This window comes from Diabrotica virgifera, chromosome 8, assembly GCF_917563875.1.
Source record: "Diabrotica virgifera virgifera chromosome 8, PGI_DIABVI_V3a".
In the NCBI taxonomy this organism is placed as follows: domain Eukaryota; kingdom Metazoa; phylum Arthropoda; class Insecta; order Coleoptera; family Chrysomelidae; genus Diabrotica; species Diabrotica virgifera.
In genome coordinates this window covers 45,679,959-45,697,054 of record NC_065450.1, presented here as the reverse complement: position 1 = coordinate 45,697,054, position 17,096 = coordinate 45,679,959, and the positions used below count along the sequence as shown (strand labels likewise).

The 17,096-nt window shown below is 33.4% G+C and overlaps 1 protein-coding gene across 3 annotated transcripts in view; it reads right to left on the bottom strand.

Annotated features, from left to right (window-relative positions):
* Positions 1–517: 517 nt before the first annotated feature.
* LOC126889942 (uncharacterized) overlaps positions 518–17,096 on the bottom strand; it is a 138,378-nt gene continuing 121,799 nt past the window's right edge. For all 3 annotated transcript variants that reach the window (XM_050658695.1, XM_050658696.1, XM_050658697.1), the window contains 3 exons: positions 14,613–14,684; positions 9,764–9,964; positions 518–3,920 (listed from right to left, as the gene is read on the bottom strand). In XM_050658695.1, coding sequence (XP_050514652.1) covers positions 3,879–3,920; positions 9,764–9,964; positions 14,613–14,684 — 315 coding nt within the window. In that variant the 3' untranslated portion in view covers positions 518–3,878. The remainder of the gene's footprint in view (positions 3,921–9,763; positions 9,965–14,612; positions 14,685–17,096) is intronic.

Sequence of the window (17,096 nt, the reverse complement as noted above, 5' to 3'; positions counted from 1 at the left end):
CGTCTTTGAATCTGACAAAATAGAATCGGAGTCATTATCATGCTGAAGTTTCGGTTCCTCAATTTCTTCCGTCTCTGAAACTCAGAGCCGTAACTGAAAATCAGATACGCCTAATAACGCTTACAACCGTTTAATTTCTAGGTTAATAAACTAAAAAGGCGGGAATACTATGAATAATTAGGTTAGATCTTCCTGTTGTTAGAATATTTTGTCGAAACTACACAATTGTTAATCAAATTTGTCGTAACTACAAATCGTCTTGTGAAGATACGACTAAAAATGTTAACAAATGGAGATTCGACAAATTGACTTAACATAAACTGTAAAAATGCAGATCCGACAAAATTTTAAATTGGAATAACTTATTTTTAAACAGCAGATAGGCCTTTCATTCTTAACATATAGGTAGATTATTTGGCTATCAATGTGTTGGCGTTATAACCCTAATATACTCAAAATTGCAGATACGACTTCTATTCTTAACAGGGCAGTATTATACCCTATATCTGTAGCTTTTGCCCAGTATACATGTTTTTTATTGTGTCGTTTAGCAATTGCTCTTCTATGAAGGTTTTATAAGAGGACGTAAGTTTTTCACTTATTTTTTATATAAAAAAATCTTACCTTAAATATGTCCTTTTAGGAAGCTCTGATGATGACACGTTATGTGTCGAAAGTACTTAGCTGATAATAAAATATTTTTTACACACTATCAAAAGTTTTTTGAAAACATACACCTGTTTGCCGTTTTGACCTATTTTTATTTATACAGGGAGTTGAACTTGTTACGATTTTCATATAAAATTTTTTTTGAACCTTTATTTTTTTGTAATGGAGAAGTTAAGAACATTTCGAATATAAAATAAAATACATGGTTTTTCATTTAAAAAAACATAAGTTGAACACCCTGTAATATTCTAACTAATTTTGTAGTGTGAAGCTCAAAGTTGTCTAGAATTTTTGTCATTAACTTTTATTGCTATATATTACTATAGTTGAACTACGGAGCTTTATAACACTAATTAATCACACTGTATATGTAATTAGCGTTTTATAGCACATTTACTATGACCTTCGTAAATTGTGCCAACAGTATTTACATTGATGTCAGAAATATGGAATATGACACCTTTACATAAAAAAAATGTATAAAGTGGTTTGATTTTTAGACAATACGTATTCAAAGATTTATCATTAGTAAAATAGCATTATCCTGTAAAAACTAGTTTTGTGTATGTGCTCAAAAATCTGAAGTTCTGCATTGCTTTGAGTTGCATTTTCTGTTTCTCCAATTTCTCTCTCTTGCTACTTTCGAGCACTTCCTTTGTCATCATAAAATGTCGACCATTTTAGACCTGTATATATTTTTTAAACATGTTCATACATCTGAACTCATCTTAACTAAATGTTGGTTCTGGACTCACGGATCTTCGCAAAACAGTTCATCTATGCCGCTTCACTACTATTTGCAGTAATGGACCATACTTTATTGCTATATGTGGCTAAAACTATACTCTATTGTACATTATATACTTTTCTTTTTGACCATATTTTCGGTCAGCTTAGCAGATTTTACAGTCTCCACGAGCGTGGAGAGAGATACAACTTGCCTTAACTTCTTCTTTTTTTGGCATCATAACCCTGGATGGGTCTTTGCCTGTCCTTCCATTCAGATCTCTCTTGTGCCCTTCTTTTCCATTGTCTTTTATTCATAGTTTTCAGATGGTCTTCCACGTCATCCAATCATCTCGTCCTGGGCCTTTCTTTTTTTTCGTCTTCTTACGGGCTTCCACTGTAATATCTTCTTTGTCGTTTTTGTATCTTCTTGTCGCCGAACATGTCCCAGTCAAGACAGTCTTTGACTTTTCACAAATCTTACAATATCATATCCTTTATTCAGTTCATTAACCTCGTCGTTTCTCCTGATTCTCCCTGTGCCGTCATCCTCTTGCACCAAGCCATATACTTTTCTCAGTATCTTTCTCTCGAATGTCCTGAGTTGGGCTTCATCTTTTTTCATTACCCAGGTATCACAACCATTGGTTACTACGGGTCTAATAAAGGTTCTGTAGATAGTAATTTTGGTTCTTTTTTCTAATTATTTCGATGTCATCAATCTTTTATTAGCATAGTATGTACGATTTCCACTGGAAATAACGTACAACTTGCCCTAACAGACGTCCAATATCATGGCTGTGCAACTTGAGAGAATGGTACGGATGTACATCAAATGCACTTTTCAGAGCAGCCGTGTCTAAAGTCCGAATCGTTATGATGATTGCCGACCTCCGTCGCGGAGATGACACTTGAAGAATAATAGGAGATATTGAAATTATTATATGGGTAAATGTATTATGTATTTCTATATTCGAGAAATATTTGATTTCTTAATGATGTATTATCTCTTATTCGTTATTAATAGTCTAAGTTGTGTTTGTGTTTTCTGTTCATAACATGGCACAATATTGCAACTTTCTAGTTTTGACAGTACACTTCCTTTTCCTTTTCTTTTCTCATTTTTTCCAAGACTACGTCCTATGCAACTCTGTCCACCCAACTTATTCTAAGCATCCGTCCATGCTACAGCAGTACAGAGAACATGTAATATCCCAAAAATGTAATTCTTGTCTAATGCATGTCTTCCTTGTCCAGTTCTTGATTTGATTTCTTCAGTAAAGTCGTTGTTATCGTTATTATTGGACCTAAATATTTGCATTTTTGGACTTGTTTTATTTGTTCTTCGTGGATCATTAGGCTGCCTGTCTTTGTTGTGATTAAGTGATAACTATAAATTGAGTTTTTTCCTATTCAGAATTAGACCTCTTTCGTCACTATTTTCCACAATTCGATTTACTAGTTGCTGTAGATCGTCGAGACATTCTGCTATCAGTATTGTCTGCCATCTAGCGCTTCTTGAATAATTTTTTCAGAATAAATATCAAATAGGATGGGTGATAATATGACTCCTTGTCTAACGTCTCTCCTTATTTCGATTTCATTTTCAAAGTTCGACAAAAATTCTAATGTCTTTCGTATCCAAATTCTTTTATTGGAGTAGTTGTATGAGGCAGTTGTGTCTGATTTTATCGAATGCTTTGTTGTAGTCTAAAAAGCAGACATACCGTGGCTGATTTATATCCATACACCTTTGGACCAACACATTTATGAAAAATAAGGCTTCTCTTGTTCCAACGGCATTCTTGAAGCAAAATTGTGTCTCGCTGATATCTTGGTCCAGTCTTCGATACAGTCTGTTATGAATATTTAAGAATATTTTGGGGGTATGACTCATCTAACATCTAATCGTTGTGCGTTGTGTTGATGCCAATTTGTTCCAATCTCTCAAAACATAACCTTTCTTCTAATCACTTCTCAAATGATCTACTGTTCTTGTAGGTAGGTATGCTATTTTTCTCAGTACATCAGTGGGTGTACTTTGGCCAGATTGGTTAGTCAACTATCTTCTTACTCTTAACATTTGAACATTTATTTTTGATTTAAAGTGTTTTTGAAGATTGCTCTTTTATGCACCCATAGTTTGTATGCTTTTGTTTCTTTTTGATTTACTCTCACTTACGGATCGATCTATCTAGTACTATAAACTGTTTGATGACCGTTAGAAAGAATACATATTGTCTAAAATTATATATAGGTAGTGGTTTTCTTTATAAAAGAAATATTTTAATATTTTGCTCTTCTTGTTTTGATTCCTATTCTCTTTAGAAATATAGATTGATGTGGTATTTGTACTTACACATGGCTATGTATTAAAGTACAAAAATATGGTAATAAATATGATGGCTTGTATTAAAATAAATACGGATTGCTACTGCTTAAACCGATGAATGTAATGGAAGAACTTGAATATAGTGGAAGCATTAACCAGAGCACACTTCCGAATGTTCATCCCAAGCCGACACCTACAACAAAAAATAGATATTAATTAAAAATTACTGATTTGTTTTTGTACAGACTTGGCACATAAATGAATGACATATATATGGAGTAGAGGCGACAAACAGAAATATAATTTTTTTAAACACTTGTAAAATACTTTTCTTTTCCCATTCATTCATTTTTCAAAAAAATATATATATATATTAATTTCGAGTTTATATCAGCAAAATTCCTATTACCAACTGGTAGTGCGAGGGTGAGGCAGTTAAACGACCTATTAGAAATATCTCGAGTACTAAAGGCAACAGAATCATGAAAATTGGAATGAAGAGGTTTTGAAGAGTGATTTATTTAATGAAAACATTTTCATCTATTTGCTACTTCCCGTTATACCGGAAGTTGCCTATAACTTCGTTTTTTTTAATGGGACACCTTGTATATTTGTACATTTTTGGATTTTTCTCGATGTCTTCTTTCTTAAAATATGAGGTTTTGTAATATTATACAGGGTAGTTTAAAAGATAATTACGTTTTCTTTTATTAATTTCTTAGCAATATTCACACCCTGTAAAATTGTACACATAGTTTCAAAAGTTATGCATCACCCCTCGTATTCACGAGGGTCATATTTAATGGGTCTTTTTTATAAAAAATATATCATTTTTGGTTTTTTATTTTATTTAATTACCCATTTAATTGACCTGGTTTTGCCAAGGGGTAAACATTTGAAAAATTTAATCTGGTGAAATTTTTGAAAATGTGATTAAAAATGAATCGTACTTTAATTTCCGAGTTGGACCGTATAAGAATTATCGATTTAGTTGAAGAAGGCCATTCACAGCGGTTCGTGGAGGAAAGAGTGGGTGTTTCTCAGAGTGATGTCTCACGGATATGAAATAGGTTCATGGAGACAAACTCGATACGGAATAGAGCTCGGTCTGGTAGACCCCGAGTTTACAATGATCGACACAATAGATATATCAGAATTTCCATCCGTAGAAATTCTTCTATGTCTGTACCAGCCCTCCAAAAAGAATTCAGGCATGCTACAGGAGTCAGAGTGTCGTTGTCTACAATAAGAAGAAGAATTTTAGACTACGGTTTGAGGAGTCGTCGATCAATAAGAGTTCCTCAGCTACTACCTAGACATGTTTTGGACCGCCTCCAGTGGGCTCAAGAACACATAGAGCTCCCCCAACTGTTTCGGAATTTTGTGCTTTTTTCAGACGAGACCAGAATCTGTTTAAATAGTGATAACCGGCGATTTTGTGTGTGGCGAGAGCCAACAAGAGCTGCATAACTAGCCACACACGAATTCGCCGGTTATCACTATTTAAACAGATTCTGGTCTCGTCTGAAAAAGCGCAAAATTCCAAAATTGTTGGGGGAGCTGTATGTGTTCTTGAGCCCACTGGAGGCGGTCCAAAACATGTCTAGGTTGTAGCTGAGGAACTCTTATTGGTCGACGACTCCTCAAACCTGAGTCTAAAATTATTCTTCTTATTGTAGCCAACGATACTCTGACTCCTGTAGCATGCCTGAATTCTCTTTGGAGGGCTGGTACAGACATAGAAGAATTTCTACAGATGGAAATTCTGATATATCTATTCTGTGGATCATTGGTAACTCGGGGTCTACCAGACCGAGTTCTATTCCGTATCGAGTTTCTCTCCAGGAACATATTCCATATCCGTGAGACTCCCCCCTGAGAATCACCCCCTCTTTCCACCACGAACCGCTGTGAATGGCCTTCTTCAACTAAATCAATAATTCTTATACGGTCCAACTCAGAAATTAAAGTACGATTAATTTTTAATCACGTTTTCAAAAATTTCACCAGAATAAATTTTTCAAATATTTACACCTTGGCAAAACCAAGTTAATTAAATGGGTAATCAAATAAAATAAAAAACCAAAAATGGTATTTTTTTTATAAAAAAGGCCCATTAAATATGTGATAAAGATACGGATTAATAAAAGCGTAAACATCGTGAATACGAGAGGTGATGCATAACTTTTGAAACTATGTGTAGTAGCTTGACATCAAAAACTCTATTTATGTTCAAATGATTTTTAATATAGTCTACTATTGTTAAAAATTATTAGGGCTCACGTCAGAATCTCAATGTCCTACTTGGGAGTTTATCTTGTAAAACCTCAGCTGGGACACAGACATTAAAAACACCCTAAATAGGGTAAGAAGAGCTTATCTCCTAGGTGCACTATCGGCAAATTCGGAAATACCAGTTCAAAAACTCTCCTATCCTCCTATAAAACTTATACAACACCAATTATCGAATACAGGGCGCGTCTCTAAGCGTCACTAAATCAACGCCAATTCAACATCATTTTGCCAACTAAAAGAAAATTCCTGATGAGAATTATGAGGCAACGTGCATTCTATCCATCAGTATTAATCCATCTACTCGCCAACTTCCCCACAAAAGATAACAGAATCTGTTCTCTCGGCAAAAAAATATGTTCTGCGCATGATAGATTGTTCTATCATGCGTACAGCAATACCAGAACAAAAGCGGCCCTAAAAACTCCCTGTCATCACCAAGTGCACACACTCACCAGACACACAAGAAAAAAATCCATTCCTTCCAGCACGTTTTTCACACTAGGTCATAGAATCCCACTAAGCAAATATCGCGTGCAGTATTACCATTGTATTACACTAAACTCTCTTTTGTCGTTTCCCCATTACTGAGGATCGTGATTTCTTCCAATATCCCTAACAATTCCCTTGGTCTCTATATTCATCTGCTCTAAGAGCTTCGCAGAATGAGTTTACATTGAATGAATGCGACCATTAATTTGGTCGGATCATCTAGTTGGTGATCGTCCTCTTGATCTTCTCCCCGGAACTTTTCCAGAAACAATTTATCTCTCCAAACTGTCGTCACCTCTGCGAACCACGTGACCAAAGAATTGCAGTATTCGTTGCAGACATATTGTGGACAGCCTTTTTTTAATCTCGAGTTGTTTTAGAATGGAAACGTTTGTCCTATGAGCTGTCCAAGGTATGCGCAGCATTCTTCTCTAGCACCACATCTCAAAGGCATCAATTTTTTGGCGCTCGCGTGTGCGAAGAGTCCAAGTCTCTGCCTCTTATAGAAATATTGTGAATACAAGGACATACACCAGTCTCATATTGATATTTTTAGAGATAGATCTGTCTTTAGGCGACTCATCGCATTTTTTTCATACGTCTCGGAACTTCTGCTTCACAGTTACCATCGTTAGTTTGTAACGATATGATACCTCGGCAAGCGATGAGCTGCTATACCAGAGACGACCGATGGAGTGTCCTTGTTTATAGAATAGAATAGAAATATGCTTTATTGTCACTGAAAATTATACAATTTTATGGACAAAGCTTAACATAGATTCACGAAAAAGATATACATAACAATAACAATAACAAATACAATTTTATAAAATTAGATAAATCGTCAATGAAAAAAAATATATAAACAAGTTAAAAAAAAGTGAAGTAAAAAAACAAAAACCAATATATTGCAAAATTACTATAAATTGCAAAATTGAACCTACAACATAATATAATAAAACACAAACAAAGGAACCAATAAGTTTAAGCTGCTGTATGTGACACCCAAATATAGATAAATACACTTTAGTTACTTGTACATTACTGTGATTTCTTAGTTAGTCATTAAGAAACTCTTCTACTGAATAATATGGTCTTTTAGATAAATGAGCTTTTGTCATTTTACGGAACTTGAGAAAGGATGTTGCAGATTTAAGTTGTAAAGGGAGATGGTTGTATAGTTTTTTTGCGGAATATAGTATAGATTTCTTTACTAACTCAGAAGACGGGATCGGTAAATAGACATCAAAAGTTGAATTTCTGGTGGAGTAGTCATGATGAGGCCTTGCTGGAAAGACATGCATGTGTTTACGAATTAAGCAAACAGTTTCTAAAATATACAAAGATGGAAGGGTTAAAATTTCGTGATCTTTAAAGTAACTTCTGCAATGGGTTGTTCTTCTGAGGCCAAACAGATATCTTATTGCTCTTTTTTGTAATTTGAAAATAACATCAAATTGGGCAGCTGTACTAGACCCCCAAAAAGGAAGACCATATCGAAGATGAGACTCGAATAAAGAAAAATATGTTATTTTAGAAGATGCTAAATTGAGTTCCTTCGAAACAGATCTTATGGCATAGCAGGCCGAGGCGAGTTTCTTACTTAACAAATCGATATGAAGGGACCATTTGAGGTTGCTGTCTAAAAGAATACCAAGAAATTTTACAGAATCAACGATAGAGATCTGGCTGCTATTCACAAGCAGGGGTTGAAGAGCACCTTTATATGATAATGCTACCGTTTTATCCACGTTAAAGTAGAGTAGATTAGAGTCAGACCAGGTTTTTATCGTAAGAAGATCAGAAGTTATAGTTGCATGAAGAGTTGCAATAGTTGAGTTGCTCCAAGTGATACTCGTATCATCAGCAAAAAGAAAAATTTTTCCATCGATTTTTAAATTAGTGATGTCATTTATAAAGATCAGGAAAAGTAGAGGACCCAATACTGAACCCTGTGGTACTCCACATATAATGTTTTTGAGACTAGAGTCAGTATCATTTGCTCTAACCAATTGTTTCCTATTATCTAAGTAAGATTTAAACCAATTCAAAGAAATACCTCGAATTCCATAGTAATTAAGTTTTTTAATCAAAATGTTGTGATTTACACAATCAAAAGCTTTGGAATAGTCACAGAAAACAGTGGCAGTATAAAGATTATTGTTTAGTGCTTGGTAAACCTCGTGAAGTACAGAAAACATGGCATCAGTTGTACATTTATTAGTTAAGAAGCCGAACTGATTTTGTGATAAAATATTGTTATCAAAGAGAAAGGACATAAGTCGGGTTTTTATGAGCATTCCTTCTTCATAGCATCGCTGGGGGAAATCGAAGGAGTAGTGGCATCGAGAGCATATTTAAGGCGAACCAGGAGAATGAGGAAATCAGTCGTGGCTAGCGTGTTGAACTAACCATGACTCAACAGCTGCTGCTAGCGTGTTGAACTAGCATTAGCTGGCTTGGCAAAAGATGCACCGTATGTGAGGTGGGACTATGCCTAGGCGGACGCCACAGTAGTGACGTGGGTCTTGCCATGATCGTTATCGCAGTAGGCGGTAGTAGCGAGGAATGATCTCCGGATCGGAATATAGGGCTATGTTGATTTAACGTAGCGAGATTGTTATTGTGTATAAATATACTGTTTATCGTATTATTTTAATGTTGCTATTATGATCGGATAACTGTAATAAAGTTTAATATTGTTTTTCCTTTGCAGAAGACGGAATTATATTTTATTTTATTTGTTTTAAACTGTATATAATTATCTTTAATATATTTACTTTATTTTTAACTTGTGTTTTACTGAGTCTGTCGTCCATTGAAAGAACTACCCGTTACAAGTTATACTAGACCCGAGATAAGATAGACAAAGCTGTGTATTACACTAATCACTAAAGCGTACTCTCAAAAAATAGTTTGCACAATACCACATATAGCGAAACATGTTAAAATAGAGCATCTGAGTTGGGTAACATATGTAATGCGAATAGGGCAAAATGATCCAGTACGAAAAATACTCCTACATAGATCCATTGGGCAGAGAAGAGGAGGAAGACCCAGAAAACTGTTCACTTGTACGACAGTAACGGGAAAGTTGAAGTTTGTCAAATTTTTAATTTTTGTTTTCAACTGACAAATAAAGAAAGTGTCCCCTTTGTTAAACACGGGGAAACTTTTTAAAAAGTGATCAAACTACATTGAATTGTGTAAATTCAAAATGTTAAGAGAATGCAAATATATAAAAAATTGTACCTGACAATCTCTGCTGCAATACCATTGATTTCCACATCCGGCACAGACAAACTGAGCTGCTTTTTGATTGCATCCTTGACAAAATGGCACTTCGTCACCTCCATCAGAATTATTGTCCGAATTGGCTTGTTTCTTACCCTCTGTGTCGTTGTTTTCGTCTATTACCAGTCTGTCGGCACTATCCTCAGTTTCTTCTTCATCCTAATAACAAAAAATTAGCAATTAGAGTAAATATATACCTACATAGTCGATTCGATTTTTTTTGTTCTAAAAAGTCACTTATTTTAGCTATGGGAGATAGAAATGTTATGGTAAAGAATAATCAGTCCTCGGTGATGCTTTTCCCCAATTGCCAGAAAACTTAAAAAAGAAATACAATATACAGGGTGTCCCGAAAAGAATGGTCATAAATTATACCACACATTCTGGGGTCAAAAATAGTTCGGTTGAACCTAACTTACTTTAGTACAAATGTGCTCATAAAAAAAGTTACAGCCCTTTGAAGTTACAAAATGAAAATCGATTTTTTTCAATATATCGAAAACTCTCAAAGATTTTTTATTGAAAACGGGCATGTATCATTCTTATGACAGGCCCACCTTAAAACCAAATTATAATGAAATTTGTTCACCCCATAAAAAATTTATGGGGATTTTGTTCCCTTGAACCCCCCCAAACTTTTGTGTACGTTCCAATTAATTCATTATTGTGGTACCATTGGTTGAACACAACGTTTTTAAAACTTTTTTGCCTCTTAGTATTTTTTCGATAAGCCAGTTTTTATCGAGATGCGGCTACTTATTTACTATATTTACATAAAAAATTTATGGGGGTTTTGTTCCTTTAAACCCCCCAAATGTTTGTGTACGTTCCAATTAAACTATTATTGTGGTACCATTAGTTAAACACAGTGTTTTTAAAACTTTTTTGTCTCTTAGTCTTTTTTTGATAAGTCAACTTTTATCGAGATGTGGCTTCTTTTTCAAAATATACCAAAAAATTTAAGTTATAAATAAATTTTCAGATTATTAACAGGTGTCTATAATCATACTTAACCATATACAAATAGGTGGTGGATTCGACAAATATTCAAAATATCTCGATAAACACTGGCTTATCAAAAAAGTACTAAGAGGCAAAAAAGTTTTAAAAATAATGTGTTTAACTAATGGTGCCACAATAATAATTTAATTGGAAGGTACATAAAAGTTTGGGGGGGTTTAAGGGAACAAAACCCCCATAAAATTTTTATGGGGTACACAAATTTCACTATAATTTTTTCTAAGATGTTGCTACGATAAAGATTCCTCATGTGCATTTTCAATACAAAAACTTCTAGGAGTTTTCGATATATTAAAAAAAATCTATTTTCATTTTGTAACTTCAAAGGGCTGTAACTTTTTTTGTGTGCACTATTGTATATAGGTAAGTGAGGCTTAATCAACCTATTTTTGACCCCAGAATCTGTGGTATAATTTATGACCAATCTTTTCGGGACACCCTGTATATTTATATGACATGTATTCAAAAACATACATATTCTTTCAATTATTGATTTTGTTTTATAAGTTTTTCTAAACAGTTCCAGACACTACGCGGACTAATCTGGACGAGGATTAGTTGATAGGTAAAATGATAAGACTAGGTATTCATGAGCATGGGAAGGGAAAGCTCCAGTAAAAAAAACCAAGGAAGGACACCAATAGGCAGTAAACCTGAGAAATGCCTCTAGCTTTTTCATTTGTGTTTTCATTATTGTCCAGGCCTCTGTGCCATACAGAAATATTGGAAATACATATATAGCATTTTAGTAACAGTATTTTTAGTGCAAGCAAAAGAAGTAGAGGAAGACCTCAAACAAGATGGACTGATGAAATCAAGCGAATGGTTGGCCACGAATGGATGAAAAAAACAGCAAAGAGAGGCTTATGAGAGTTGATGATGATGATGATGATGATGATTTTTAGTGGGATAGATATGTACAATTGTAAATATTTTACTTTAATTTTTAAGAGTCCTGTATATAATTTTTCTTAATTATTATCACGAAAACGAAATAAGAGTCTCACACATATGGACCTGCGTAGCGTCGGCCCAGATGGGTGGAACGAATTGGGATTACTACGGTAGCCGGTCCGAAATACTTCTAACGTTGAATCTTTAAGGCCTAATTAAGTAAGAATAACATTCGCAACTTTGAACCAATTTTAATAGTTTGGTTCTCATGGGAAAACGGAAAAGGGAGATTTGATGTATTTAAGAGAATTTGTTTTAGCGTGGGTGTTGTATAGTCAGTCGATTTTGAGATTCTGAGGAAAGACAATGTATTTGGCAATAATCGAAGGGACGAAGTTTAAGACGTACAGTAAAACTTCGATATAACGGACTAATTGGGGAGACAGAGTGTCCGTTAAAGCCGAAAGTCCGTTATATAAAAATAGGTTTAAAATAAATTAGACTATTTAGAAATGTGTGCTCATTATGCTAGAATAAAAAGTTTATTGAAATTCCTTGTAAAATGTAGCGTTTGGGATCCACGGGGACCCCGTTGTTATTCAATGTATCTTGGTATGGGTAGGGTTAAGTATGTATAATATTAACAAGGCGTTTTTAATTTTTTTACATTGGACCGGATTTTTTGTCCGTTATATCCGAAGTCCGTTAAATAGAGGTCCGCTATATCGAGGTTTTACTGTACTTATATATTGACAAGCCGGTCATATATTAAGTAGATAAACGCGATTATTTCAAAGACAGTTTCTTTTGTGAGAACTCGTAAAATTTTAGTCGCAGTTACACAAACACTTTTACATTTCGTCAATTTAATAGTATCTATAATTTAGTCATCTATTTTATTAATTAAAACTGTTAAACATCACACGGACTTTTATTACGATTGTCTTTAACGAATCCCACAGATATGTCGGAATGAGTGAATATATTTCTGATGTTGTTAAATGTTGCTCTGGCCTTTTCAACTCTAGATTGTATTTAGGTTGTCTGATCCCATTTCGAGTTGACAACTGTTCCAGAGTATACATATGAGTCTACGTGATGAATTAATTGGTTTTTTATTTTCAATTGTCTGGCAGGTTTTGGAGTTTTGCTCACCAGCATCCATTTTGTTTTATTTATGTTGAGATTAAGTCGTCAAACTCTTTGAAATGATTGGAAATTATTATTTTGCAATAATAATACACCACTATTTTTATTTTTGGTTCTTCTACCGTTATGTCTTTAACAATTATAGGTAATAACAAAAAACAAGAAAGACCTGATGTATCGTTTGACATCTTCGGTCAGCTTCATATTATTCAATACATTCGTACAATAATATATTAGACCGGGCAGTATCGTCACCCCCGCTAGCGGAATTATTCCGATTCGATTTTTTTGCATAAACTTACTCAAAAAGAGGTCCTTATAACGTATCCACAGGGTGCCGGACGGTGCGTGGTCGAAAAATTGTTTAAACAATTTTTTCAAACAAATTCACAAAAATAATTTTTTCATTTTAAACAATTTTTTTTTTGGATAAATTGGGTCATTCTGAGCAAAAAAGGTCTCTTGTCATTTTTTTCTAAAATTGATTGTTGTCGAGTTATATGCGATTAAAAATTTGAAAAATGCGAAAATGGCCATTTTCAAGGCTTAATAACTCGATTAAAAATTATAATTATGAAATTCAAAAAGTGACCAAATAAAGTTTCAAACCAATTCTTCAAGGTCCTAAAGAGATTTTTGTCATTATTTTATAACAAAGCTGCCATTTTTAATTATTAATAATTAGCGCTATAGTCCAACTGAATCGTCGCCCCCGCTAGCGATATTATTCGATTTTTTTGCACAAACTTACTCAAAAAGAGGTCCTTATAACATATCCACAGGATTCCGGGCGGTGCCGTGGTCGAAAAATTGTTTAAACAATTTTTTTTAAACAAATTCAAAAAAATAATGTTTTCATTGCGAACGATTTTTTTTTAGATAATTTGGGTTATTCTGAGCAAAAAAGGTCTCTTGTGATTTTTCTCTCAAATTGAATGTTGTCGAGTTATATGGCCATTTTCGCATTTTTCAAATTTTAAATCGCGTATAACTCGACAACAATCAATTTTAGAGAAAACTCATAAGATCCCTTTTTTGCTTAGAATGTCCCAAATTATCTAAAAAAATTTATTCGAAGTAAAAAAATTATTTTTGTGAATTTGTTTAAAAAAAATTGTTCGACCAAGGCATCGCACTGCACCCTGTGGATATGTTATAAGGACCTCTTTTTGAGTAAGTTTGTGTAAAAAAATCGAATCGGAATAATTTCACTAACGGGGGCGACGATACATCCTGGACTATAGCGCTAATTGTTAATAATTAAAAATAACAACTTTATAATAAAATAATGACAAAAATCGCTTCAGGACCTTGAAGAAGGGCTTGGAACTTGATTTGGTCACTTTTTGAATGTCATAATAATAATTTTTAATCGAGTTATTAAGCCTTGAAAATGGCCATTTTCGCATTTTTCAAAATTTTTAATCGCATATAACTCGACAACAAACAATTTTAGAAAAAAATGACAAGAGACCTTTTTGGCTCAGAATGACCCAATTTATCCAAAAAAATTGTTTGAAATGAAAAAATTATTTTTGTGAATTTGTTTAAAAAAATTGTTTTAACAATTTTTCGACCACGGCACGGCCCGGCACCCTGTGGATATATTATAAGGACCTCTTTTTGAGTAAGTTTGTGCAAAAAAAATCGAATCGGAATAATTCCGCTACCGGGGGCGACGATACTGTCCGGTCTATATGTACATATATGTATATAAATGTATATAAATAAATAAAAATATTACCATGCTCTTTGCTTTTGTTGGAGTGACGTTGTACTCTGCATCAACCGGAGTAATAGTAATTTCATTGCAAGCCTGAAAATAGAAATGAATTCAAATTATATAATACACATACAAATAATCTACGAGAATCATGATTAGTTATGCATAGTCTAATGGGTTCAAGGTAACTTTCTGAATAATTATTACAAAAAGCGATAAACAGTCTATTAGAAATTACAATTCAGTATGACCCACATCATAGATTATTATAAGTATAGAAGAGACTATATACCTATATAGAATATAGAATCTTCTAAAACACACAGGTAACAATACTTCATGGATTATATTAGAATAGACAATAGACTATTAGACCAGGGCGCATCTGTAAAAATATTATACTCAAAAAACGAAGAAAAAAATCGAATTTTTCCTTCATTTTTTGACATTTTGATTATTTAAACAATGTTCCGGACCTTTTTGAGTGGGAGGATAACTCAATTATTATTATATAGGTTAATTCCAAGCCATTTCTGCAGAAAAATTCGAGTCACCTCTCAACGTCCATCTCAAAACAGATCCGCCCTGGACTATATACATATAGAATAGAATCCTCTAAAACACACTCTCAACAATAAATTAATATTATTAAACAAGGTTGCTTTTCTAAAAAAATACGAGATCCTTTGTAAAAGGTATATTTAAAATTCCCTAAATAAGGGGTACATTAAATCACAGAACGTTTTGGGATTAAAAAAATCTATCATCAGTATCAGTGTTACTAAAAGCCAAAAAAATAGCATGCCTGAGCCACCAAAATGTTTTGGGTAAAAACCCTTTAAATGTTGAAAATTGTTATGATATACCTACTACATATTTTTAATAATATTTAGTGATGTTGCAAACATGACATGTTGGTAAAGGGGATTAACATTGATATGACCCAAGATAGAATTGTGTGGAGAAATGCAATTAGGGAAGCCGACCCCGCATAGGGATAAGGCAAAGAGAATGATGATGATGATGTTGCAAACATTCCTAGACATTGCCCAGAGCAACATAGGACTCTTCCCACGTGGTTGGAATTTAAGGATTGAAACCTCACATTGGCCATTTAATTTCATGTGAAGGTAGGATTGTACCAAGGCTCCGTGCTTAGTCCTGATTTATTCTCATTAGTTTTGGGTCAGCTAACAGCGAAACTACAGGGTAACATTCCCTGGTGCTTAATTTATGCTGATGAGGTAGTGTTAGTAGGACATACTAACTATAGCATTTTTACTACAAAAGCAAGATTACGTAAGTCAAAATTTCTGACGTAAAAGCACTGTCAAAACATTAGAATGTGACTTTTCATCATGGCCACGTTTATGTCATTACTCGTCAGATATTTTTCTTTGTTTTTGTTTACTATAAAAATAATATACTACATTCGCTCTCGCGAGATTTTTTTTGAGACATTCGGAATAGGAAACGTACAACACAAAAATTCCTACCTCACACTATTAACTGCTAAAATCAACTCAAATCAACTTAATCTTTCATTAAAAAAAGAAGAATTATTAGAAATAGTGGGAGTGTCTACTCATCTCATAAAATTTTGTGAAGTTTATTTCTACAAAATATTTTTATTTTGTACAATAAATAATTTTCTCATTTGCTATCAATACATTATAATGGTTTAAATAAATAAATATTGATTGGCGTAAGGTTTATGTTATTTTTATGTCTGTTTACTATTAATAATATTGGATATGAGTAGGTGCGTTGGTTTTGTAGTAATTTCCAGTCACTTCTGACAACTGAATTTTTCAAAAAAGAAATTACTAACGTCAGTGTCAAAAAAAATCTCGCGAGAGCGAATGTAGTATATCTAATTCTTTATTCTAATTAATGATGTCAATCGGATTTCATCAATTGCCGAAATATATTAATTATATGCCAAAATATTTGTTAATGTTAACGAAAATAATGATATTCCATAACATCAACTCTAGAATTGAAATTTGTGTAGCACAGCTAAAATACGACACCAACACGGAACTTCCCGATCTTGAATAAGCGTCCACATGGTAGGTATAATATTTTAATAAGAAAAACGTAATCGCGATTACATTGAGAATTTTAGAATTATATTAATTAAATAACCACAAACATTTATTATTATTATCAATAATATAAATTTTCTAAAACAATTATTTAAGTTCAATATTCCAAAAAATAATAATTTTAGTTAAATATTTTAGACATTCGTACACTTCGCGTCATATAAAACTGGTACACTTTTTTTCCCAATGTAAACCTGTGTTCAGACTGACAATTATTGTTCGTGAATCACTTCGTTGTTGCCATCACAGATAACGGAATTGCACTAAATCTAAATACAAAAATATAACGTTTAAAATGTATATTTCGAATTGTAATACATATATTTAAATTCCATACTTGTTCACCGTAAAAGTTATTCATTTTGTATTAATTTCAAATTAAATTTTTAATTTTTCC